The sequence below is a fragment of the Oryzias latipes genome, chromosome 18 (assembly GCF_053564925.1).
Source record: "Oryzias latipes strain Hd-rR chromosome 18, Olatipes_Hd-rR_3.1".
Taxonomy (NCBI): Eukaryota; Metazoa; Chordata; class Actinopteri; order Beloniformes; family Adrianichthyidae; genus Oryzias; species Oryzias latipes.
The window spans coordinates 36118897-36144525 of NC_136254.1; the positions used below are offsets into that span (position 1 = coordinate 36118897).

Here is a 25629-nt window from a genome sequence, read left to right on the forward strand (position 1 = left end):
ATGAGGCTTTACTGCACAGTCTTCATCCTTAGAGGCTCCACAATTCCTGCTGCAGTTTTCTCCTCTTTTCTGTCTCAAACAATGATTTATCATTGATTTCTGCTCCCCGTCTATCACCCCAGTTCAGTAATAAAAATGTACCTGGTGGTAATGAGTGAACAGGAAACCCCAGCTCAGCAGGGGGCGTGTTTTTGGTCATGAGGGCTGGAAACTGTCTGTGAAAATCACACCGTTTCACTGCAAGATGGAGGCAGCTGCTGTGTTTCTCCTCATCTGTAAGTTTCCTTGTTTGTCATGAAGTCTGAAAGTGTTTTTCTCTGATCAGGACAGAGATTCTGCTGATAGAACCAGTATTTCTCTGTAATCAGAGTCCTGATGAAGTCTTTCTCCACAGTGACCACCTCTCTGCTGTGTGGATCCTCCCATCCAGGTTAGTCAACTCTACACATAGATCTGTCTGTGAATGTAGAGACTATGTTTACATCTGGTATAAATGCATGGAGGAATCTACTGATCAACTGGTCACTCTGATACATAATAATTGATGGAGAAAAGTTGAGGAAGTTTCTGGAGAAGAACAGTGAAGATCAGAAGGAGCTGCATGGAGTCTGTGTAGATCTGAAGTCTATGACAGGATCCAGACAGAGGAGCTGATACTTGGATGAAGAAGTCTGGAGTGACAGAGAAGAACGATGAAGTTGTGAGGGGAATATGAGAAGACAGTGGTGGTTCTACACTAACTCACTCACTGGGCAAGTAACTCCCTAGTGCCCCCGCACACACACAATTTGACGACATCCTTTTATGTTTCACTATCTTCTATTTGGCCATTTTACACAATGCATGAATTTAATAAACTCGTATTACAGGTGGGGTCAAACTCAGTCACACTGGGGCCTAAATCAAAAACAGTCTTTAGGTTTTGGGCCGAAGACGATAAACATTTACTGAACACAATAAAGCTAAACTTTTAAACCTTTAATACAGAAATTTTTGAACATAAATATCAATAAAAACAGGAACATTAATCCAGAATAACTCAAGTGAAACCTTAAATATCGTTTAATATTTTTCTCTCCATAAAAATATATTCTGTTAAAATTATACAAATATGAAGATGCTGCAGAACAAAACAAACAAAGCCTGGAAAAATTAATAATCAGAAACAATAAATTATGTCTTTCTGTTTTCTTTGCTCTCTCATTATTTCTTAGATCTGGACTACTGCATCATTTCAGAAATAATTTCTTGGTGTGTGACGTCCTGTGTGTCTTTGTGAAACAGATCAGAGGGATTGGATCTAAAAATAATTATTGTGAATATTATTTTTAGGTTTATAAAACATTATAAATTAAATCATAAAAAATGATCTATAGTTTATTTATGATGTTATAAAGTGCAGCTGTTACTGCCTGCATGCATTAGTTCAAAGTTCAAAGAGGTTTATGGTCATAAGCACTGCTTACTCTGACATACGAAATGTCATTACAGTTCAACCTGAACAAGATCAGACACACAACAGAAATACACACACGGTTCAAAGTATGCTGAGGCGTGCCTTGCTTAGTATGGGCGCAGACGTATTTCAATATGGGAGGGAGGGAGCATTGGTTACAAAAAAAAGTCATGTCTCAACATTTCTTATCTACAAGAAAAAATGACACCATTTAAACACAGACGCACATATGCAAACAACAACACAGTACATGAGGCTCAGTGGATCAATGTGGGCGGTGCCTGTGGTTCAGTCAAAGAGTGGAGCTCTGAGGCGCATCTCCAGACAATGTCCAGGAGTAGGGCATAGTAGGTATGTAGAGGCCAAGAAGGGATGAGCAATCGCACCGGTCTTTCACACAGCTGCAGTGTTACACTCTGTAGAAGTGAACATTGTAATGACCCAGCTGAAACATCACTTGTAGCTGGGAAATGAGAGCTGAGCTGCCAACAATCTGTCTGTGTTGGATAGCTGTCCTTGCCCCATACTCTGCATGACCCCTAACAGTCTTTTAGCGGTAGAGGTGGACAGATAAGCACATTGCCAATTTTTTTTTTTCCGGCTGTTAAGCCCATTTGTTAGGGATGGCCCATTTGACACGGCGCTTTGGCGCGTGTTTCACCTTCATGAAACACAGTGTTTCAGCACAATGTTTCAGTGTGTCAACTAGCGCAGATCACGTGGTTGATGACGTATAACGCGCCAAATGCTTCGTTTGGTTCAACCACGGTTCAGATGTCACTTGTGTTTCAAACAGTTGGGCGCTATACTCTGTAAGTACTACAAATGAATCCTGAACGTTTCCCGACAAGAATCAGCGTCAGTTCATTGCACTTTACCATGACTACTGGTAAAAAAAAAAGTACTGTGGCTCAAGATTGTTTCAACTCGATTAATCCTAATAAAACAAGAACACTATGAATGTTATTTATAAGGAAAATACTTCTAGGAGTAGGTGATGGCAAGTTAATACTGTACCAGTATAGATAGCTCAGTGGCAAAGTCAATGGTGTCTGCAGCTATAAGTCCTGGGTATAAGACTGATGTTTATCTGTTTTTTTGCTTTGTGTTTATGTTCTTCATGTGATGTGTCTTTTACTGGGTCAAGCACTTCTCACAGAAAACTTCACACGTTGTGTTTTACGTATTTTTTTAATAATTAACAACATTGTTTTGTTTTATGTTTTTTTCATTTTCATTTCCACATTGAAGTGTTACAAGGAGCTTAGTTGAAGCATTTGAGATACATCCAGTCCACCACCAGATGCAGCTCTTCTGTGGTTTCAAAGCCCTGAATGGGTGGTTCATTTTTCCAGCACAATTACATGAACCCCAAGGGAAGCTTCATGGGGCTTCTATTCCCATCCCTACCATTTATTAATCACACGCTCAAATAGCGTGACAACATGAATGGGACTTCTCTTCACAGCTCCCTCACTTATTGTGTGGGATTCCACACACAAGATTCCACACTTCCCCTGAGTCTAAGTGGCTATAGGTGGGGCTAATCCCCAGGTCGCCACATGTTTAATAGAGCCAAGGGCAGCAGCCCTCAGCTCATGAAGGGAGTCTGATAAGATTAAATTCTTCTCAGCACCAGCAGTTGTTTGTTTTGCCAGCTGAGTCCTTGACTGGTCTTGCAGAATTTGAGGAAGATTTTGATCCAAAAAAAGTGGGCAATTTAGACCAGTCTAAGTTCGGGCAGAAACGCTCCACAAGTTGGCTTCAAGGGTTGTGAGAATCCTGCTTAAGTGGGGAAAACACACAAAGAGTTTTTGATCCGCTTGTGAAAGTTTCTCATTCCGAGTCGCTCCTCTTTGAAGAACCTTTCCACAAAGCTCAGACGGCTCGCTTCTCTCCCTCTTCTGCTCCAAGAGCGCCCAATAAATTAAAATATCCTCCAATCCCAATTACGAGGAATCCAACTATCAGAAATCCAAAAAGGTACACATCTTCATCGTCTTCCACAGACAGCTGGGCCAGGCACACCAGCCTCCACTTGCCCCACAGATGGTTGGTGAATCCAGCCGCATGGGTGCCGTCTGGTGCCCCTTAGTGTGGAAAAACGTTGTTGATCGAATTCAGAGACAAGCTGTCCAGATCCATATTCAGAATAAAAAAAAGAGCAGAAGTTACAGCAGGATGAAGGTGCAGCTCCAGAGCAGACAGGATAAAAAGCCTTGGGGATGGGCTGACACAGGAGGAGGGAGAGGAAAAGCATCTGTCCTGCGAAAGTCAAAGCAGGAAAAAAAAATCCTGACTTTATGTGAAACAGGAGACTTAACATCAACTAAATGACAGGCAAACATAAAAAAGTACATTTAAAATAGAGAATAGAGACGTAATGAAAATGTCTAGAACAGTAGAATACCATTATTAGCGTCCAGGTATTACGCAATCCAGGCTGCGCTCCATTCACCATTCCACCTCGCAGTTTGTGCCCTCCACCCCTTTATTTTTCTTTCAGTGATATTTGCCAACACATGGCAAACAAAACGTTCTAAATTGAAAATAAATTCTACCATTTCCAACCATTCTGGCCTGTTTCTCTCAAAGTAATATGCAGAAGGAGTTTTGTATTTAGTCATGTTTTTGTAGCGACCGGCATGTGCAAAATGTCCGAAGCAGAAAAAACGTCAGAGCTCCGACTTCGTCCAGCTGAAGGTTACATTTCATTACGTTTTAGATTTGGATCTGAACTATTATTTTATTTTCATCAATGAATGTTGAAATATGAAGAGAATATAGCATTTTTTTTAGTTTGGACAAAAGCACAGGAGTTCTTGAAAATAATACACTCTGAAAATTAACATAAAAGTTAAAAATGCTTCTGTGTAATACATTGAGTCTCCATTGGTGAGCCATCATTCTTCTGCTTATTACTGCTGTTAATCTGATCCAAAACATTTATGCAGCATAAAATAATATGGGCTTTAAATCTCTCTCTCTCTCTCTTTTTCCAAACAGATCTTGAAGAAAAATCAAACTTTTTACCAACATTTTACTCCAGAGGATTTATAGATCACACACAAGCCTGTAGATTTTATGTCAGCAGATAAACTTTACAGTTTATGTACAGTTTCAGGAGATACTCAATGGAAGCATTTCTGTAGCATAATTAAAAATAAAAGTCAAAACCAGAAATGCTTTCTCATTTTGAGAATGAACCTGCATTTTTTTTACTCAAAATTAAAATGAAAAAGGGATCCGCCAAAAGGTTTTTCTGTTTTCTTCTTCAACTTTTCTTCTTTCTTCTTCTTTATTCTGTCACTTAATTAAAATGAGAGAGAAAATGGTATTTGACATTTCATTTTCAAAAAGTTCCCTGGTAAATGTGTAGCAAAATTAATTTAGAAATGTATAATTTGAAAATTAAAATGGATCAACAGAAATGATTTTTCATTTTCAAAATGTAACTGCATCAAATGACTCAAAATTAATATGAAAAATCAATAATTCAAAATGCTTTTTCCTTTTCTACTTAAAAACCGCTTATTGTGTGTCATAATTAAAACTGAAATGCAAAGAGGGGATTGCATTTGTGTTGTCATATCCACCCTGTGAATATTGTCTCAAAATTCAATTCCACTCAGCATTTGCAGAGTTTAGGCGGGGCGATGACATCACTGCTATCTCCATCTGTCGGCCTGCTAACAGACACAGACACACCAGGAGCTGTGGAGCTTTGTGTTCGCCGCAGAGAAGAGGGCTTTGTGACGGTTGTTCACACCTGGTGATTGTACACAGCTTCTCTGGACTACGTAGCAGCATTTCCAGCTTCTGCGGACGCACCGCAATTCGTTGAAATTTCCCCCTGGACTAGATGTCTTCAGATTGGCAGCCAGGTTGCAGAAATGCTGCTACGCAGATCTGAGAAGCTCGAAACCATCATATGGATTTGTGTTTCCAGTGGTGTCCAGAACAAAATAAAGGCTGATGTTATTCCCACATCTGGAGTTAAATTCCTCCATGGCTAATATTTTTAGTTCTTAGTAGCCTAATGCTAACCTGTCTTTCGGGTCCTTGCAGCCAAGAAAAAAAGCACTGACTGCATGGATTTAAAAAAAATATGAGTGAGCAGGCCCTTTATAATAATGTGACCAATGGGGATTTGGTTCAGGGGCGTGGTGCGGTATATAAGGAGAGCAGGTGTGTGTGTGGGATGCAACACTTGGCAGTTTTCCAATTTGTGCGTCGTGGGGTTGCTGTTTATGTGCCGCTGCTTTGGTCTGGCAATATAAAAATAAAAGGGCTCGAACCTTTCCATTGTCTTCGCTCTCGTTTCCGCAATCGTGGCACACACCTGCGGAGGTACGGCTACAATAATCATGACAGTAATAACAGCACATTTAGAAGATAGTCTCCTGCAGTGTGACGCTGATTTTGCTGTTTGAGGACAGCTGGAGCCCCATCAACAGCTCTAGCAGATGCAAAACGTTTGCTGGTTGAACCAACACGTATCTTCTAAATAAAATAATAAAATTAAATCTTAGCTATATTCTGCAGGTGAAAAAAGCAGTTTTACACACCTGAGATATGCCAGCCTTAAATTATAAAATATTTTTTTTTTTTTCATTCATTTTCTATTCCATTTGTCCCTTTCGGGGTCACGGGGCTGGTGGAGCCTATCCCGACCACTTGTGGGCGAAGGCAGGGGACAACCTGGACAGGTCGCCAGTCTGTCGCAGGGTAGAATGTCCACAAACACACACCCATTCATTCTCACACTCACTCCTAGGGACAATTTAGAGTTGCCAATTAACCTATGAAGCATGTTTTTGGACGGTGGGAGGAAGCCAGAGATCCCGGAGAGAACCCACGCATGGAGGGGAGAACATGCAAACTCCACACAGAAAGGTCCCCATTGATGTTGTGTTTTTCATGTTCCCCACTTGAACCGGGGGCCTTCTTGCTGTCATGTACATGTCCCTGTGTATGAAGAGACCAGTTTTTTTGTAGTCTTTCCAGTCCACGTCCTTTAGGTTTTAGATGTCTGAGGGAGGGGGTGCACCAGGGAGCAGTGAGCGAGAAGGAGACCATTCTGGTTTTGAGTGGAGCATGGATATCCAGGATGCTGCGGAGATTGTCATTATAATGTGAGACAAGTTCATTAGGAATGTGAAGGGTGTCGGTGCCGGGAAGGTTAGTGATATCGGATGAGAAATGATCCAGGTTAATATTGTTGATTTTACGGTAGGTAATGCTGCGTGGGGGGGTTCACCCAGTGGATGTAATATTGACATTGAAGGTTACTAGGGAGTGGTCAGAGAGAGGAAGGGGATCCACTTTGCAGGCATTTGGCAAGAGACCTGAGCATTAGACAAGGTCCAAAATATGTCCTTTGGTGTGGATGGGAATTGTGATGTATTGATGAATACCAAAACTGTCCAAACAGGATATAAAATCTTTGGTAGTTAAATTGTTGGTTCTGTCCATGTGGATATTAAAGTCACCCAGAAGTATTATGTTTGTTGAGAGTTGTGTCAAAAAAGTCTTGAAAAGTCAGATAAACTCCTTATTGGGTTTAGGTTGGCGATAGACGGTGGTAACACTAGTTGGAGTTGGTCCAGAGAATTGACAGACTAACGATTCGAAGGATCCAAACACAGGAGCAGTCACAGGAAATATCTTCCAGTTCTCGCAATAAATCATTGCGAGACCGCCCCAGTGGCCAGAATTACGTGGTTTGGCAATGTAAACAAACTCCAGGAGAGTGGCTTCATTTAGTGGAGTAAAATCCAGGGGGTTTTGCCATGTTTCAGTCAGGGACATGAAATCCAGCTTGTGATTAATGAGGAGATCTTGGACAAGATCTCCCTTGGTTGTGAGGGAGCAAATGTTTAGAAGAACAAAGTTGACAGATATGCGGGGGAGATTGTTAGCCATTTTGTTAGCTGAGCGTGCAAGAGGAGCTAGGACACTGTGATTAGCATGGCGACCGGTGTGTCTTGATGGACGGCGAGCAGAGGACCAGAGTGACTTGATGGAGTTGGTGTTGTCAAAATGGAAGCTCCAACATGATTCTCGGTGAGAGTATTTCCAGCGGGGCACGTATAAGACGTCCGGATGCTGGAGTATACCTAGCGGCGGTGGCCTGGGCGGAGAGTTCCGGAGGTTAGCAAGTTCATCAGCAGAGTATTGAAGCAGTGCTGTCGAAATTTGCTGGACAAGTGACCGGATAATCCAGGTGAATAAAATCCACACAAGATTGAGAGTTATTCACACTGTTGGTAGTTGAGTTTAGTTGTAGCATTATCCAGGGAGCAGTGGCTGCCAGGCGCGCCAGCGTTCACTCTACCTGGAAATTGTAAATCCTGATCAGAGAAAAGCCACACCTTATATAGGATAATAACATGGACTGATAGCAGCTGTGAATCTCACAGTAGACCTCAAGGTAGGAGGAGGGCCATTTCATGACATACCCCCCCACACACACACACTAAGTCTGGCTACCAGACAGACAATGAGGTTGCTCAAGATGGTCCCAATGGAAGCAGACAACAAGACCCTGGTGACGGTCAGGGACCTATTGACGATTGACGAAGGACCATAACCCTCCCAGTCGACAAGGTACTGTATGCCATGGCCCACTCGCCTGGAAGCAAGCAGTGCTTTGACCTTGTAAACCAGACCATCATCCAGAAGACCAGGAGCTGGAAGGGACACTGGAGCGGGTTGAATGGTCTCTTGTTAGTTTTATCTTGCTGACATAAAATACAAGTGGATGCGTAGTTTGGGAGGAAGATCCAGTTTCACAGCCACAGGACTTATGATTTAAGTGATGGAATACGGAGCGATGTACCAGGAAAGCAACCCCTTGGTTCGTCCCCTTAATGGGACATCAGCAGAAGAAAGCCACACTTTGTACCCCACCTTGTATTCTGAAGCAGCTGACCTCCGACAATTTGCAAGACTGTGAGTCTCTCCTGGTTTCACAGAAGCTCGAGTCTGTACTTGGTTCAGGTACATCAGGTACAATTCTGTTACTTCTAGCATCTTGAATGTTCTGGATGCCATTGCCCCTATGAAGGTTAAATTGAGAAAACATAGACAGAAAGCTCCCTGGAGGAACGATGATCTAGCTGCACGTCATCAGTCCCTTCTCCAACATCATCATCATCATCATCATCATACTCCTGCTCCGCTCTGGTCTCAAAATCATCTTTTAATTCTTTACTTGTGTTTGGAGCAGCTGAAATTGATGCTGGAGGTTTTTCCATCTTTGGTCTTGGCGTGCAGACTTCTTTTCCACCAGTCTATCTCTGGACGCTTGAGATTGGACGAGGGTCTTTACCAGAGTAGTCAACACCTCCAATTTATCTGGTTCATCAGGAGCAGCCGCTCCTTCCTGGTGAGATGAGGTGGCTTTATCATCATCCAAAGGAAGATCAGGGAACTCAGTCTTTTTTCCTCTTGTCATTTTCTACACTGTGCTTTTAATTGTTTGCTTCTGACACCACTTGTCACGTTCAGCTCCTAGTCTCGGAGGCCATCCTCATGGTAGAAGCACAGGCGGAGTCTCAGGACTTGAATTTAGCTCAAATTTTATTTTCCAATTTCTTCTATTGGTATTTCACAGTCGTGGCCCAAGCTCTAACCACCAACCAACAACAACCTTGCAATGGTTACAACTCCCACCTTTATAGGATTTCACCTTTGGGAGCTACCATCCACCCAGGTTCCCACAGAAAATCTATTTACACAAAACATTAAAATATGTACATTCAAAGTTCCCCTAGCCTGTATAAAAATAGATAATTTCCCCATGCAAAAATAGAATTCACAGACTGTTCCTAAAACATTTCAATAATTCACTCCAATAATAAAATTACTAATCTAAATCTCCCCTTTAACTTTGCAATGATTTTGGTTCCCTCCCTGGAACCAATATAAGGTCCTTGTACCCTTAGGGACCTCTTTTGCTGGCGGACCATTCCTAACATAGAAAACAGAGGTGAGTCATCACAATCAGTCAAGGCATAGACATACATGCAGCAGCTGTAAAACAAATATTTAAATCTATGTGCTTTCACAGGTGCTCCTGACCTAGAAGAACATTGCTGCTTTTTTATTTTCTATTTTTTTTATTTATTTATTTATTTTCTTTTAAAGTAAATTTTACGTTGATTATTTCTATGATGTATTGTGATTTTAATGCATTTTTCTGTTTTGTGAAGCACCTTGAATTACTTTGTGTACGAATTGTTCTCTACAAATAAACTTGCCTTGCCTTACATCGACAACGCAACAGAGGGGTTGAAAATCCCAGGCTGCTTGGAAAAGTGAGGATCCAGAGGAATTGATGTGGGAGTTATAAGAATACTCAGCCCACGTTGTCACGGTGGGGGGAGGCTCGAGAGCCGGTAGGACCCAGACGCAGAGGCGGAGGCACACGGTTCAAGGGCAAGGGGGTTTAATAACAAAAAGTGCTGCAGAGCAGGATGACAAAGCAAACAAAACTTACTTTGGCGTGGCTTGAAACATGGAACAAGGCATGAAGGGACGAGGACACATGAAGACCTTAAAGACGTTACATGAGACGTTAATGGACCAGCACAAGAGGAAGGCAGAGACAAGACAGACAGGGCAGACAAGACACAGGTGAACACAATCAGGGCAGATGGGGACCAAAGGAAGTAAAACTCAAGAAACAAGACAAGACAGGAAACCTTTCAAAATAAAACAGGAAACAGAACCAAACAAGACAGAACAAGAACTAAAGCAAAAACCAAGACAAAACAAACTCAAACCATGACACACGTAAGCTGAGACAACCAAGTCATGGGGTTCTTGTGACACATGGGTCGTAACATTGTCTCCAAATCCTGGTTGGAGACCCTGTTTGAGGGTGGAAACCAGAGCTTAGACTGACCTTGATCCCTCAGAGGTTACAGAACTCCTATTTTTGTGTGTAAAAAATGCTTGAGTTTTTCACATTTTTATGCACTCTCCATGGAATAAAAGCTGAAAGTCTGCACTTCAATGGCATCTGAGATGTTTTATTTAAAATTCACTGTGGTAATGTAATGAAACTAAATTAGAAAGAATGTGTCTCTGTCCAAAGATTTATGGTCCTGACTGTAGAATCAATGAAGGTCCTCTATTTGAGCTCCTGCTGCAGAACTAGAAGCTCTCAGACTTTCTTTGCTGTTTTTTTTTTTTTTTTGCAGGTGGTCTGACTGTGAGTCCCAGCAGATCTCAGTTCTTCAGAGGAGAATCAGTGACTCTGAAGTGTGAGGACCACAGCTCTGCAGGATGGACTCTGAGGAGGAAGACCATCAAAGAAACCAGGGCTCAGTGTGGCTCTGTGTGGGGATCGGTAGATGGTTTGTCCTGCAAGATTGGCTACATGTATGAAGAAGACGGTGGCATGTACTGGTGTGAGTCCAGAGGGGGGGGAGCCTCCAGCATCAGCGTGAACATCAGTGTCTCTGGTAAGATCAGACTGTGGAGTTAGTGTTGCTGCAGCTGTGTGCAGATGGATGAAATGCTTTGTCTCTGTGTTGAGGTGGATCAGTGATCCTGCAGAGTCCTGTCCTCCCTGTGATGGAGGGTCATGACCTCACTCTGAGCTGTCAATCACAGACCCCTCCCTCCAAGCCCTCAGCTGCTTTCTATAAAGATGGCTCTCTCATCAGGACTGAGCCTACAGGTCACATGACCCTCCAGCATGTTTCCAGGTCTGATGAAGGTCTCTACAAGTGTCTCATCAGCGCTCATGGAGAGTCTCCATCCAGCTGGATCTCTGTCTCAGGTGTGCAGCTCTACACTCCACCTAAATGTAGTTTTTCTCTATTGTGAGTGCTTTGATGAATCCATCCATCCGTTAATTCGGAGCCAGGTCACAGGGACAGTGGTCTAATAAAAGATACCCAGACTTCTCTCTCCCTGGCCACTTCCTCCAGCTCCTGTGTGGGGACCCTAGTCTCTCCAGCATGTCCTGGGTCTTCCCTGGGCACATGCCCAAAACACTTCCCCCAGGTAGGGGGCTAGGAGGCACCAGAATCAGATGCCTGAGCTTCAGCCACACCTGAGCTGCTGCGCAGCGGCTCTACTTCGAGCTCTCTCTGGGTGACCCAGAGCCCAGCACCTCTATGGAGGAAAATCATTTCAGCCACTTTTATTCTGAACCTCATTCTTTGGGTTATGACCCATAGCTCATGACCATAAGTGAGTATTGGAATGAAGATCGACCGGTAAATTGGGAGCTTTGCTTTCTGGCTCAGCTCTCTCTTCACCACAAAAGACTGGTACAGTGACCACATAGTGACAGACACCACACCAAATCGGCTGTCAAACTTACGCTTTGATCTTCCCTCACTTGAATCAAGCAGAATGATTTTTTTTACCTGTCCTCACTTGTGAAAAAGACCCAGATATTTATATTCATCCACCTGGGGCAGAAGACTCCACCCAGAGAGGACAAACAACTTTTCTCCAGTTGAGGACCATGGCCTCAGATTTTGCTGTACTGACATTTATCCCAACTGCTTCACACTCAACTGCAAACCACTCCAATGCACACTGGAGATCCTGGTTTGATGAAGCCAACAGGACAACATCATCTGCAAAGAACAGAGAGGAAATCCTGTGGTCCAAAACCAGACCTCTTCCGGCCCCTGGCTGCGCCTAGAAATTCTCTCTGTAAAAACTATAAAAACTAGTAACAGAACCTGCAATAAAGGGCAGCCCTGCTAAAGTCCAACGCGCTGAACAGAACGGAATAGATCAGACTTACTGCCAGCAATACAAACTAAGCTCTAAGTAAGGCTCCCCGTACCCCATACTCCCAGAGCACCCTCCACAGGATACCATAGGGGACGCGGTCAAAGTCCTTCTCCAAATTGATGAAACACACATGGAATGGATAAGCAGTGATGAAAGTCAGGCAAGGAAATAATCCCTGAACTTTTCTTTGAGCGATATGGCGGCGCAGAGAGAACTTTTTGAAAAATACATAGTCTTAGATGCATTCTGGTACATTCTGGCAGCTCGTTATTCACTTCTTAATCAAGAAACTAAGACTAATTGGAGCATCATGATTTGTCATTCAAACCCCTAGTTTGACTTAACATTAAGGACTTGCTGGTCCTAAAAAAGAATTTGGATCATTGCTCAAAGTATAACAATCCTACAATCTAAGCTTTTCCTAAAATCTGCAAAAGATACAATTGCTAAAATATAGTAACATCAAAGCCCCAAATGGCAAAAAGAACACCAGTAACTATGATATTCTATGAAAATAGCTCATTTATTTATACATTATTTCTGCTTTAGAAATGACAGATGCACAACATTCACTTGCACTGTTTTCTCAAACTATAATTACATCAAAATATGGGATCTATTTAAACTATCTTTCTATAACATAATACATCAATTCTTTAACACCAATACTAAGTAATCTGGGAAATATCAAAACAAACATACAAACTAAGCTAAACATTGTAAACATTATTTTTTAAGGGAGTCTGGGTCCAAACCACCAAATACTTATAATTAATGTCAATTATACTGAACTAAATCATGGTAATTAGGAAATACAAATAAATATTAGATAGAGTAATAGAGTAATGTATTCAAAATAAAAACTGAAACTCAAAACTAAAACTGAAATTATTTCTGAATTTGGTTTTGAGATTATTTTACACAAAAAGCATTTGACCTACACTACCTTAAAAATATTTTTCTTCCAGCCAAGACCACTTCAATTTGTTTTTTATCGTCTTCTCACAACTGAGGTCGTGACCACGCTCAATAATGACGATGCCTGCCATTATTTTAACACAAATTTGATCGCAAACTCTTCAGATGTGTTTGTGAAAGTTTAGCGTGGGTCAGCCAGTTTTGGTCTCTAGGGAATCTGTCACGCTGACCACGTGGTGCAGACAGAGCCAATCAGACCCGTCGACGCATCCGAAAGCAACGTAAACGTCCCTTCATTGGTCAATAGGCCGGGAAGACGAGAGATGGCCGCGACCATAGAGGAAGCGATCCGCGGAGAAATATAGAAAATAAAGCTAAAATTCGCCGATTTCAGACCATTTTTTAATCCGGAAAGCCATTTGTCCGTAGAGATCAGGTCTTTATTTCCCGGAAAGTACGTTCGGTTTGCTCAAAAACCCGGATTTCCGGGAATTCCCGGAAGACTTTCATCACTGATAAGCGAACTCCCATGAACCCTCCAGCCCCCGAAAGAGGGTATAGTGCTGGTCCACTGTTCCACCTCCAGGACAGAAACCACAATGTTGTTCCTGAATCTGAGGTTTGACTATCGGACGAACTCTACTCTCCAGTACCCTGGCATAGACTTTCCCAGGGAGGCTAAAGAGTGTGATTTCCCGTAGTTGGAATACACCCTCCATTCCAGTTTCTTAAAAAGGGAACCCACCACCCCTGTCTACTAGTCTAGTGGTGCAGTTCCCAACTGCCACGCGATGCTGCAGAGACGTGTCAGCCAAGACACTCCCACAGCATCCAGAGACTTGAGGTACTCAGGGCGGACTTCATCCACTCCCGGAGCCTTGCCACCGAGGAGCTCGTTGACTACCTCAGTGACTTCAGCATCGGTAATAGACAGCCCCACCCCAAAGTCCTCAGCCTCTGCTTCTTCAAAAGACGGTGTGTCAATGGGATTGAGGAGATCCTTGAAGTATTCCTTTCACCGCCAGACAGTGTCTCCAGTTGAAGTCAACAGCTCCCCACATGCAATGAAAGCAGTGCTTGTAGAGAGTTGCTTTCCCCTCCTGATGCACCGGACGTTTTGCCCGAATCTCTTCGAGGCCAACCAATAGTATTTCTCCATGGCCTCATCAAACTCCTTCCAGGACAGAGTTTTTGCCTCCGCAATGTCCGGGCCGCAGCTCGCTTAGACTGCCGATATCTGTCAGCTGCCTCCGGAGTCCCGCAAGCCAGGCAGGCCTGGCAGGACTCCTTCTTCAGCTTGACAACATCTCTTGCTTCCGTTGTCCACCACCGGTTTAGGGGAATACCATTGTGAACAGGCACCAGAAACCTCCAAACAGCAGCAAGAGACAATGGAGGGGGAGAACATGGTCCACTTGGACTCAATGTCCCCAGCCTCCCACCGTACCTGTTCAAAGCTCTCCTGTATGTGGGAGTTAAAGACCTACCTAATGGAGGGCTCAGCCAGATGTTCTCAGCAGACCCTCACAGTACGTTTGGGTTTGCCAGGTCTTTCCAGCCTCCTTCCCCACCAGCGAATCCAACTTGCCCCAGGTAGTGATATATGGATGGCTTTGCCCCTCTCTTGTATCCAAGACACACGTCGCCTGAAACAACTACCATGTCAATCATTGACCTCCTGCCTAGGGTGTCCTGACGCCAGGTGTATTAATGGACACCCTTGTGCTCCAACATGGTGTTCGCTATGGACAAGCTATGACGAGCACAGAAGTCCAAGAACAAAACACAGCTCGGGGTCAGATCAGGGAGGCCATTTCTTCTGACCACACCTCCCCAGGTGCCACTGTCATTACCCACGTGGGCACTGAAGTCCCCCTGGAAGATCCCAGTACCCTTCAGAGAGACAACAAGAAGGCTGGGTACTCCAAACTGTTGTTCAACATTTAAACTGAAACCACAGTCAGAGACCTGTCCCCCACCCGAAGACGGAGGGACCTGCCCCTCTCATCCACCGGGGTGAACTCCAACACTTGGCGGCTGAGCGGGGGCTCACGAGTAAGCCCACACCAGCCCGCCGCCTCTCACCATGAGCAACTCCAGAGTGGTAGAGAGTCCAACCCCTCTCCAAGGACTGAGTTTCAGAGTCCAGGCTATGTGTGGAGGTGAGCCCGACTAGATCTAGACATATCTCTCCACCTCTCGCACAAGCGAGGGGGGGGAGGTTAGAGTCTGTATCCATGTATTGTGTATTCCTGTTATTCCTGGGGGGTTGGGGGTCTTATTGCAGAGTGGAGGTTGTCAGAGCATGTATGCATGAGGACAGTCCTTTCAGCAGCCTCACAGCTTGTGGGAACAAGCTTTTTAGCATCCTGCTGGATCTGCAGCTGATACTCCTGAACCTCTTCCCAGATAGCATGAGGGAAACAGTCCATACGAGGGGGGCTGGGGGTCCCTGATGATCATACCACTGTATACGAGCAGCGCTGCTCGTATACAGTGGTATGAGAAAGTTTGGGCACCCTTGGTAATTTACAAGATTTTTCTTCATTGGTTGTTTGGATCATCAATTTCACTTCTCAAATATCACTGTGTTCATCTGCTATATAATATTTAACTGAAATTGATGATCCAAACAACCAATGATTTATGAAGAAAAATCTTGGAAATTACCAAGGGTGCCCAAACTTTCTCATACCACTGTAGCTCCTCCAGGATCAGGAGAGGTGCTCCAACGATCCTGCTCGCATCTTGCTGACAATCTTGCTGAGCCGTTGTTTGTCCTGAACCTTGCAGCTGCCAAACCAGGATGTATAAAAAATAAATAAATGAAATGTTGACTGTATTTATTCCACAATGGGGAAATTTGTTTTACGCATTTGACCCCGTGGTGAGCAGCAGACTAGAGGTAAGATCGTGCCTAAAAATCCAGCCCGACCCGACACAGGCCCGCGGGCATGAAAGCCGAACTCGGCCCGAACCCGACCAATTACCTTGACTTGCAGGCCCGAGTCCGAAGCAAACCCGAAATCTCAATTTATCCCATTGTATTTTTGGCAGAAAAAAACCGCCAGATTTCTTAAAGGTGAAATAATCTACATATTTTTATGATCATGAAAGTTAATTTCCTTTGAACAGAGAGTGGTCGCTGCAGCCACCCGCGTATGAGCTGCTGTTGTGGCATAGTGTTCAGCTGGAAGCCCTGCGCATAGGTTCCTCCCTACATGATAAATGCATTTGATCAACGAAATAACGCTGGAACACAGAATAAGAGGCCAGACAAAGAGTGAAAGAGAGATCTGGATGATAAGCACTGGCTTCCTTACACAGAGAAATGCTGCAGCGCGGCGGTGTGTGTTTGCCTTTTCAGTTCCCCTGTCTTAAGTTTCTCCTTGACTTCTTGCTGCTCCATATCGGGGACACCTAAACAAAATAGATGCAGGCTTGGGGAGGGAAGATTACATTCAAGACACGTGCGCAGAGCTGGACCACAGTGTGTCAATCAACGGTGGGCTGGTGACTGGGTGGAGGGGGCGTGGTCTACCTGTATGTGTGTGTGTGTGTGCGTTCGGTGAAGGTTCTCCCTCTGAGTAAGAAGCTGGCTGTGCCTTTCGGTCTGTGCAGTAACTGTTCTGACATACAGGATTAATAAAGAGCTGTTTGACAAGGAGCTTCTTTGCAGCCATTACAATATGTTTATTAAAAAAGTCAGCGAGAGAGAAGCCATGCCCGACCCGAACGTAATGACTGTCATTTAAAGCCCAACCCGACCCGAATTTCGTGTTGGGCTCGGGCTTAAGATGTTACCTCTACAGCAGACACAGCTGCGCTTGGGCACCATTTGGTGGTTCAACCCCCAATCCAACCCCTTAATGCTGAGTGTCAAGAAGGGAGGCATTGGGTCCCATTTTTAGAGTCTTTGGTATGACTCGGTCTGGGTTTTGAACTCACTACCTTCCAGCTACAGGGTTGGATACTCTACCACAAGGCCACTGAGCTGGTTAATGTGAAGCTTTGTGTTAGGATGTTCTCAATTGTGCCTTGTTAGAAGGTGATGAGGTGTTGGAACTCCAGCCTTCCTGAGTCTCCAGAGTGGATGGAGACACTTCTGTGCTTTCCTGATGACCATTGTGGAGTTGGTGGAGGAGGACAGGTTGTTAGTGAGGTGCCCCCCCCCAGGAACCTGTCGACCTTCTCCACAGCAGCACCGTTTATGCTCAGATGTGTGTGGTGGGGGTTGAAGTCCATCACCACTTCTTTAGTTTTGTCCACGTTGATCTGGAGGTTATGGGATGTACACCACACTGCAGCTGCTCCGCAGAAAGACTGCTCGAGCCATCAGGCAATATAACTCTCTGGCAGGGCATTTTAAAAGGAATTTCTAGTAATATTTGATTTTATTATTATTATTATTTTATCTGTTAATCTTTTTAATCTATTGCTATTTTTACTGTTTCTATAGTTTTTAATGTGTGTGTGTTTTATGAATTTTCTAAATTTTCTTAGGGGTTATTAGGGATTATCTATTCTATTCTATTATTGTGGTAGGAATTGCCCTCAATGCTTCAGTCACAGCTTCCAGGAGACTTTCAGGTGATACATCACTTAACTGTTGTAGTTGTTCACCTTCTTTTTTCAGACCAGAACCTGAAGCTCAGCTGAGATCTGCTTTATGTAGAACTATATATTTAGAACGTATGTTTCTATGTGGAACATGTCCAGCTTTGGTAACATTAAACTTCTTTCTGCCGTTAACAGTTACCTTTTCCTCTCTGCAGTGACCTCCATCACCAGCCACAATGCTCCTTCCTCTTCCTTCAACATTAACCAGCTGGTGTTGATTGTCGTGCTCCGCCTGGTGGTGATCTGTCCGTACATCATTGCTACTTTCCTGATGGTGTTGTTTTACAGACAAAAGGCTTCAACTAACCAATCACAGTTCTGACTTGTCAATCAATCAAACTGATGATGATTGACTGCAAGAAATATTCTGTCTCCATGGAAACAAGCTTAGCAGGCTTTAAGTGATGAATGTGATGAAACCACCTTTTATGATCTGACTCCGCCCCAACCCTCCCGATGGTTAACCTGAATTTTGAATTGATTCTTCTGCTTCCATTTCTTCTGCAGCTAAACTCCTTTGTGTTCCTCAGACTGAAGGATTCACTTTGTTTAAATAAAGTTTATGATTTTATCCAGCGAGTGTGCCCTTGTGTTCCCTTAAATCAGTGCTTCTCAATTCCTTTTTGTAAGGCCCCCCCCCCAAGGAAAAAGAACATGTTTTGCGCCCCCCCCCCCCCCCCACACACACACACACACACACATACACACACACTCTTACCGCGTAGGTTAGTATCTAATAAAAATTGAGTAATTATACCTAAAATTGTATCTTTTAACATTAACAAAAGAAAAAATATATATAAATCCACTTTCAACAATATATTAACTTTATTTAGCCACAGAAATTGTTCTAGTCAGAAACAGAAAGTAAGTAAGTAAGTAAATAATTTTTATTTATATAGCACTTTTCACAGAGAGCGACTCACAAAGTGCTTCACAAAGTAAAAACAATATAAAATCAGTAGCGATACCCAATAAACGCACACAGGCATAGAAATAAACAAACAGGCAGAAGTGAACACAAGTAAAAGTCAGCTAAAAGCTTTCCTAAATAAAAAAGTCTCAACTTGAGCTTTAAAACACTCGACTGAGTCAATCTGCCGCAGAGACAGGGGGGGGTCGTTCCAAAGTCGGGGAGCGACTGCCTGAAAGGCGAGGTCTCCCCTAGATTTAAAATGAGTTTTTAGAACACATAACAGATTTTTTTCAGTGGACCTCAAAGAACAAGCAGGAGTGTAGGGAGGTCAAAGGTCAGAAATATAGTTCGGGGTTTGTCCATGCAAGGCTCTAAAAACTAAAATCAAAATCTTAAAATCTATTCTAAATTTAACAGGAAGCCAATGTAGAGATAAAAGCAGAGGGGGGGCATGAGTGTGCTTATTGGTTCCAGTTAAAAGCCTTGCAGCAGAGTTCTGGACCAGTTGGAGACGTTTAAGAAACTTTTTGTTAAAACAAGTGAAGAATAGTTAGAAACTGCCTTTAACTTTTATTACACTAATGGTTTAAACTTAATTCACTGAGCATGTATTGTCATCTCAAAATTATATTACATTTGAAGAAAGCACAGCCAAACTATTGTTCTAACAGTTTATTCTCATCCTCCCTTTTTCTGTGCATGTGTGATCTGCTGAACAGGCCTCAGACTTATCTTCACTTTAGCCTTGGAGCTTCTCTCCAGCAGTAACCTGTGGGCGTGATTTTCACACGAGGCCCACTGGACAATCTTCTGAATATGCAAATGCAGGGTTTTTATACCAAAGCCCATCCCTGAGCTCGTTGGTTCGGACTTTGAATGCACCATGTTCATGTCTGTCCCCTTCGTGTTTGGACGAAGTAAAACCTCCACAAAAGATAAGTAACTGTCTCTGAGTCATTATTCTTTATTTCTGTGTGCAAGAAACTGACAGGGTTACGAACTAATGAGAGAATTGAGGGGATGGAGGTGGCCGACCACCGGACTAAAGGAGGGATGTTATGTCCAACATCTGAAATCCTAGCCGAGAAGGTCTGAAGAAAAGTGCTACAATCCGATTGAGAAAGATTGGGGAGTTGAGAGGAGGAGGATGATGTAAGAGTGTATATGGTGTTAAAAAGAGTTTTGGGGTTTCTTTTGTTCATAGAATGTCTGACAGGAATTGTGTTTAGTTTCACATTGTCTGTTAAAAGAATGCATAAAAGAATCTGCATTGTTAAAATGATGAAAAGAGTTTGTATCAAACAGATCTGTGAATCTATCCGATACATTCTGACTTAAAATACGTCGCTGCATTCTAACAGGTGTGGGTGAAGATGGACATGGGCAAATCACACTGAAGAAAATCCAGCAGTGATCACTGACGTGACTGTCTTTAACTCTAAGCTGCTTAATATCTAGACCAGTGTCTTTCAACCTTTTCTGAGCCACGGCACACTTTATTTAACCTTGAAAAAAATCCCGCGGCACACCAGCATCCAAAAATTAAAAAAACAAACACGGAAAAGCTCATATTCTGTTTTGATCTACAGTCCCTCCACAATCTCACGAGCATTTTTGTGATAATTGTGGCAGAAAAAGCTGGAAACTGCAGCTGTTTTTTCTAAAAGATGTAATAAAAGTTAAGTTAAAAGATTCAAAACTGTTTGATGTGTGTTCGTTGTTGTTTTAAGACGTTAAGAGGGGAGACTCATTGTGCTGTCACTTTAAACCAATGCATCATGGGAGATGTAGTGCAAAAATCCGCCGACCGCAGACAGACAAGCGTCTCTGAGTTTCATGGTTTTGTTCACTTGTTCCATGGTCTGAGACCGGATTCTGTAGAAAGCTACACCGCTAAAGACGAGCTTTAGTTGGTATTTTTGGTGGAACTGAGAGACTTTATGTTAAGGATCAGAACAAGGAAGTGAAGACTTTAACCACTTCTGATTGGTCAGACTGATGACATGATTAAGCCTTCAAGAATGATTGGTGGAGACAGTTAAAGGGGAGGGACTCTGTCGCGAACAGCTTTAGTTGCAGCTAAATTGCGGTATCGTCGTTCTTATCAAAATGTCTTTAATAGAATCAAATAAACACAAAGAAAAAAGTATTTTACGATCTTTTATATTCCTAACTACTCAGTGTTTTATCAGGACCTGTTTGGATGAACACAGAGCTGAAATCCTGGAGATGGAAATGTTTTTAGATCAGTTAATGAGGGCAATTTCCCACAGCACACTGGTTGAAAAACACTGATCTAGACCTAGGGAGAAGACTAGGTCTAGAGTGTGTATGTTGTAGCTTAAAGTGTCTGAAAAAAATAAATCTGTCATTCCTTATTAAAACTAGAAACATTTTGACCAACTGAACCATTAAATGCTGAGAAAAATAATTCAATTAATAAATAATATTAAATGTAAATTAATCTGAAACATTAACACAACAGCACCAATACATTTAACCTTTTTAGTCTGGCGAAGCAGATAAAAACATTGTTCTAATTTTTTTTCTAAATGATGGATTATTTATTTATGATGTCATAAAGTGCAGCTGTTTTCCTGCATTACATGGGAATTACGTGGGAAGGCAGAAATGAACAGATGAGTTTAGATCTGAAAGTTGTAGAGAGTCTATGTTACCGAGGTCAGGAAGGAATTCTAGAGTTTGGGGGCAGAGCAGCTGAAGGCTCTGGTTTCCATGGTGACGAGTCGGGCCGGAGGAACAGAGAGCTGAACAGACGAGGAGGACCGAAGAGAACGAGGGAGGGGTTTGATATGGATGAGGTGGGAGAGATAAGGATGGGCCAGGTTATGGTGGGCCTTAAAGGTGAACAGGAGTTTGATTCTGGAGGTTCTGGTGCAGCTGGTGGAGAACCGGGGTGATATGACTGAAGGAGGGGGTTCTGGAGATGATGTTCTGGACCAGTTGAAGCTTATTGAGGGTTTTTTATGGGAGACCAAAGAGGAGAGAATTACAGTAATCTAGACAGGAAGTGACCAGACTGTGGACCAGGATAGAAGCAGAGGGGACAGTGAGGGAGGGGCGTAGACGATTAATGTTACAAAGATGGAAATGTGCTGACCGAGTAATGTTATTGATGTGGGACTGAAAAGATAAGGAGCTATCTAGGATAAGTAGACAACAGACAGAAGACAGAAGGGGGTGTGCAGAAGATGAGTTGAAGGAAAGAGAAACACTTGAGGCTTTGGAGAGGGTGGATTTGGAACCAAGGAGAAGTAGCTCAGTTTATCACTATTGAGTTTGAGAAGGTTTAAGGTGAACCAGTTTTTTATTTCAGATAGACAGGAGTGGAGAGAGGAGGGTGGAGGAGAGTAATCAGTTTTACTGGATACATAGAGCTGGGTGTCATCCGCAAAACAGTGAAAATTATCATTAAATTTACGAAAATATTGCCAAGGGGAAGAAGATAAGTAATGAAAAGAAGAGGACCAAGGACAGAACCTTGGGGGACACCAGAAGAGACAGAGGAAGGCTGAGATTTAAATGATTTAAGCTGGATGAATTGGGTTCGGTCTGAGAGGTAGGATTGGAACCAACGGAGGGGGGTGGAGGTGATGCCGAGGGAGGAGAGTAGGGGTGTGCCAAAATATCGATATGGCGATATATCGCGATATTTAGTCCCGCGATCGATTCTCGAGACGTCTTTGTCAAGTATCGACCTTTTATTTATGTTTAAAAACCCTGTAAAACGTTATATTAACCATCCTTTGGTAAGACAATTCTTCGGAGGGTCGATAGGGGGCGCTCGTTGCGAGATTGTCTGTTGTAGGCAGACGAAGAAGAACACACATTCAAACAAAGATGGCGGGTGAAAAACAATGAGAAGCGAAAGCAGCAACTTAAAAGACGCGCCAGCAGCATGGAAGCTGAATCAACGGAGTTGTGTGATAAAGCTGTGGCTGTTGCTGGCCTGAAGCCGACACAGCCCAGCACGGATACTTTTTTCCAGACGAAGCTACCGCCATCTTCTGCGAGACAGAGCAGCGGCAATAACAAACGGAAAACAAAACGGGAGGTGGAGAACGAGGGATTTGGGTTTTTATTGAACGCATTAGAGCCATGCTTTGCAGTCCCCCTGGGAAATACTGAAAAAAGGATCCCTGTACTCTACGTCCAGACCAAAGTTACGGTTGAGATGGAAACGGAAGAAAGAGAGGCATCCCTGCCCTTAGACCCCCCTTCTCCTCTAAGTAGCGGTAGACGAGCAGCTTGACGCTAAAAAGCCTGTGGTTCTCCAGGAAAAACATGAACATATAAACATACATCGCATGCAGCTTTCCCCCAATCGTGTTGTTCACAAAGATGTTTACTTTTGGATGCACTTTAAGTTCATGGATTTTATTCCTGGTCATTTATTTTGAAAGAAGTTAATGTTTTAAATAACTTAAAGGAAAGTTTTAGCTACTTGTTTTTTATTTTTCTGGGAGAATCTTATTTTTCTTTACGCCACATTTGCACTAAATGGTGTCATTTATTTTTAACAAAGACACTATAATTTGTTCACAGAATTAATATCTGATTAACAGCTATTTCTTTTAAATTAAGCAATGGCTGTGCTTTTGTTTTTCAAAAGTTAATAACGATGTGCCTGGCAGCTACTTGACTTATTCATTTTTTTTTCTGTTTACAGCAATTTTGTACTAAATAATGGCTGCTGTTCATGTTCGCTGTCGTTTAAACCAAATGTTACAGATATTTCCAACTGAAAATTGTCATTGTTTGTCAAAGACAGAGTATTACTGATTTCAGCAATGTTACACCAAAGTCTGTTATTCATTACACCAAATAGGACACAAGTTGTTCATTATTATTGTGTTTAAAAAATAAATGGGGAAATATTTTCCAAAAAACAGTTTTTCAAGTTCTTCTTTCTTAAAGTTTGATATATCGTGAGTTGTTAGAGACAAGATACAGTGATCCCTCGCTATAACGCGGTTTACTTTTCACGGTTTCGCTACTTCACGGATTTGCATCGTGCATTGTGTTCTGCATTCTGATTGGCTAAAAAGTCACTCTGCTTCTTCTCTACCCGTGCGTCAATAATGTTGCAGTTTAAAATGTACACGTACGTAAAACAGCTTGCCATTACATTACATTACGCAAATTCTCTTGATGGTGGCATGTCGGTGTATAAGGATCTTTTTGAAAAGCAGAAAAAAGAGCGACAACAACTGCCTATCACTTTGACTATGTTCTTCTCCCGAACAAACACAGCTGCACCGCGGGCTTCAAAAGAAGAAAACACTGCAGAGCGGAGTCAGGATGCAGCAGCTCAGTATGAAGAGCAGTGAGATACACCTAAGTCACTATTTGTCCACTGTACTTTGTATTTTCTTCATAATCATTTTAATTTTTCTCCCGTTTAATCCAATTACTCGGGTCGCGGTGGGCGGGGCTAATCTACAAGAACACACGGACACAGTCCTTTCCTATATAAACCACTGCATAGGCAATGTGACTGTGAACAAAAGGATCAGAACTTTCCCAAATCAGAAACCATTGATGAACAGCGAAGTAAAATCTCTCCTTAAAAAACGAGACACCGCCTTCAGGTCAAGGGACAGTGACTGGCTCCAATACAGCACAGCCAGATCCGCCCTAAAAAAAGGCATAAAGAAGGCCAAAATGGCCTACAAAAAGGAGATTGAAGAGCACTTCGCTGACAACAACCCCAGGAAGATGTGGCAGGGGATAAACCACATCACAAATCAAAGGAGCAGCAACACAGTGTCCACTGGAGCGGATGCCTCCTTGGCAAGGGAGCTAAACCATTTCTTTGCCAGGTTTGACACGCAGAGGCCCCCAGCAGACACGCCACAATCATCACCACCCCACACCAACAGCACCCTAGTACTCCAGGAGCAGGAAGTACGACGGGTGCTTAAATCGGCCAACCCCAGGAAGGCAACGGGACCAGATGGAGTACCAGGCAAAGTACTCAGCGCATGCGCCGACCAATTAGCGGACGTCTTCACCAGTATCTTTAATCAGTCCCTACAACAGTGCAGTATCCCAGCCTGCCTCAAAACCTCCACCATAATTCCGGTTCTCAAAAAGCCAGCAGCAGACAGTCTCAACAACTACAGGCCAGGCGCCCTCACGCCTGTAATCATGAAGTGTTTTGAAAGACTGATAGCAAAACACAACAAAGATAATCTCCCACCCACCCTCGACCCGCTTCAGTTTGCCTACAAACCAAATCGCTCAACAGATGATGCTATTTCCACCACTCTTCACTCTGCCCTGAGCCACCTGGACCACCCAGGGAACTACGCTAGGCTGCTCTTTCTGGATTTCAGCTCAGCCTTTAACAACATCATCCCAGACATCCTGACAGAAAACTGCTTCACCTGGGCCTTTCTTCCCCCATCTGCTTATGGATTAAAGACTTTCTGTCAGAACGACCAAAATCTGTTAAACTTGGACCCCACCTTTCATCCACCATCACCATCAGCACAGGATCACCACAAGGATGTGTACTGAGCCCTCTCCTCTTCACACTCTACACATCAGACTGCACGCCGACCCACCCCTGCAACACCATCATCAAGTTTGCTGATGACACCGCTGTGGTCGGGCTCATCTCAGGGGAAGATGAGACTATCTACAGGGATGAAGTCAGCAGACTGGAAAAGTGGTGTTCAGGAAACAACCTCCACCTGAACACCACCAAAACCAAAGAAATAATCCTGGACTTCAGAAAGGGGAGAGTGGACCCGCCCCCGCTTTATATAAATGGGGTCAGCGTGGACAGGGTTCACTCCATCCGCTACTTAGGTGTGCTGATCACAGAGGACCTCTCCTGGACTGCAAACACCACTGCGGCAGTAGGGAGGGCCCAGCAGCGTCTCCACTTTCTGAGAATAGTCAGGAGGAACAACCTGGACAAGAT

The 25629-nt window shown here is 43.3% G+C and overlaps 1 protein-coding gene across 1 annotated transcript; it reads left to right on the top strand.

Annotated features, from left to right (window-relative positions):
• The first annotated feature begins 128 nt into the window (after positions 1–128).
• Positions 129–18285, top strand: LOC144987425 (Fc receptor-like protein 5). Its single transcript, XM_078936831.1, has 5 exons — positions 129–275; positions 395–430; positions 10666–10929; positions 11004–11249; positions 17917–18285. The coding sequence occupies exons 1-5, from the start codon at positions 245–247 to the stop codon at positions 18081–18083; spliced, it is 744 nt and encodes a 247-aa protein (XP_078792957.1). The 5' UTR covers positions 129–244; the 3' UTR covers positions 18084–18285.
• Positions 18286–25629: the final 7344 nt, after the last annotated feature.